This window comes from Bidens hawaiensis, unplaced genomic scaffold (genome assembly GCF_021521415.1).
Source record: "Bidens hawaiensis isolate Kalapana, Puna unplaced genomic scaffold, B.hawaiensis_p1.1 tig00053903_1, whole genome shotgun sequence".
Classification (NCBI taxonomy): domain Eukaryota; kingdom Viridiplantae; phylum Streptophyta; class Magnoliopsida; order Asterales; family Asteraceae; genus Bidens; species Bidens hawaiensis.
Window position 1 is genome coordinate 69,370 of NW_027499692.1, and position 1,709 is coordinate 71,078.

Below are 1,709 nucleotides of genomic sequence, written 5' to 3' on the forward strand. Positions count from 1 at the left end.
TTAGTGTTTATTCTCTGGCATCTTCATTTAATGTTTATTCTTTAACTTTGACTTTGGTTTCAGTTTCGTCTTCGGGTTCTGCTTTGGGACTACTTGATCATACATATTCAACATAACCCTGTTGTACATCGCTTGAACTCTCATTGATTCGAAGTCGTGGAGTTTAACAAAGCTAGGATGATAAGTTATTATGCTACAGAAGTAGCCCTGCAGATTTAGGTGTATAATAGTATTTGTGTTTAGATAATACGCCACCAGTTCCTTTGTTGATTGATCATGGAACATCAAAGTACTATTACCATTCAAACCATCCATGAGACACAAGGGTAACAGTTGTGATTTAATAATATTTTCTTTGATAGCTATCTTTTTACACCAAGATTTCTCATTCATCACCCAAACCTCCAATCCTGACGAACACCAAGAAACTCGACTTAACCTTCCTTTTAGGACACCCAACATTTGCTTATACTCTGAATTTAAATAAAAATAAAAAAAGTCCCCACTGACCCGTGCCAATGGTACTGGAGGAGAAGGAAATAACTCAAATGTCTCTGTATTTAAATCAAAATCATAAAGTCGGCCATCGTCACCAACCCAATAGAGGTGTGTATTCACAAATACACCAGGTTTTTCCTCCCTTCACTTAATGCGGTAAGGGGTTTGTCCCAAAAGTCTCCATTGACCCGTGCCAATGGTGTAAATCTCGATTTCAACTGCCATTGATCTATATGGATTCAATATTCTCCTACCACAGATTCGTACGACTTTGTATTCTCCAGTCATCGAAACTCCAAAACCACAACTTAACGACATAAGATTCTTCAACCGTGGTTCAGGAAGGAGCATGTATTCTTCCAAGACAGGATTGAATACGTAGATGTCATCATATCCCTGACTGCATGAGCAGATCAAACCATTCACTGAGCCCACTTGAAGTATCCCAAAAGTATATTCACGAGGACAGAAATTAAGATTAATGCTCTTGACAGGATCCAAGTGGTCCATCTCTACCCACTCATAACTTCCTGGCCAAGAACTGTACTTATCAATCAGCAGGGCCTCAGGCGACCTAGAGAGATGAAGTTGAACAAAGTCGGGATTGGAAAGAAGTTCCCGCCACTTTTTGCAGACGCACTTGCAGTACATGATTGTTTTCACTGGAAGTTTTGATACAATGTCGAACATGACACATTCTGGTAATACGTCTTCCAGACGCCGCTTAGAAAACATAATTAGGGTTTGGTGGCTGTCAGCATGCAGAACATATGGATTAAGGAATGGTTGAAGACTTGAAGGCAAAACGAAGTTAATAATTGGAAGTGAGGATTGGACCAAGAGTAATACGCATGTTTACAAAGTTCTCTTTTAGGCTAGGCCCAACAATGTATTTTGAGCCTATGAAAATTAGTTGATTAATTCAAACCAATAGTTAAAATCATAATATTATTTTTTAGTATATAGAGTTAGTAACACTAAAAATGTCTTTTCTAATCTTGCGTTGGGCTGACAAATTGAGATGTAAGTTGAAGACCAATCTAAGGGATAGGTTCAAGAATGATAAACGAAAATTAACGAAAAACATAAAAATAACCGACGTATGTTATAAACCAGAAAATATAGATAAAAAAACTGATTACAATACTTCCAGGTAGTCATGGTGGTGATTGTTGTTATCTCTAACACTAACTTTGTACATATATTTATTA

At 37.3% G+C, this 1,709-nt stretch overlaps 1 protein-coding gene across 1 annotated transcript; it reads right to left on the reverse strand.

Moving 5' to 3' along the window:
• Positions 1-1,239, reverse strand: LOC143600294 (F-box protein At3g07870-like). Its single transcript, XM_077078023.1, has one exon. The coding sequence runs from the start codon at positions 1,231-1,233 to the stop codon at positions 643-645; it is 591 nt and encodes a 196-aa protein (XP_076934138.1). The 5' UTR covers positions 1,234-1,239; the 3' UTR covers positions 1-642.
• Positions 1,240-1,709: the final 470 nt, after the last annotated feature.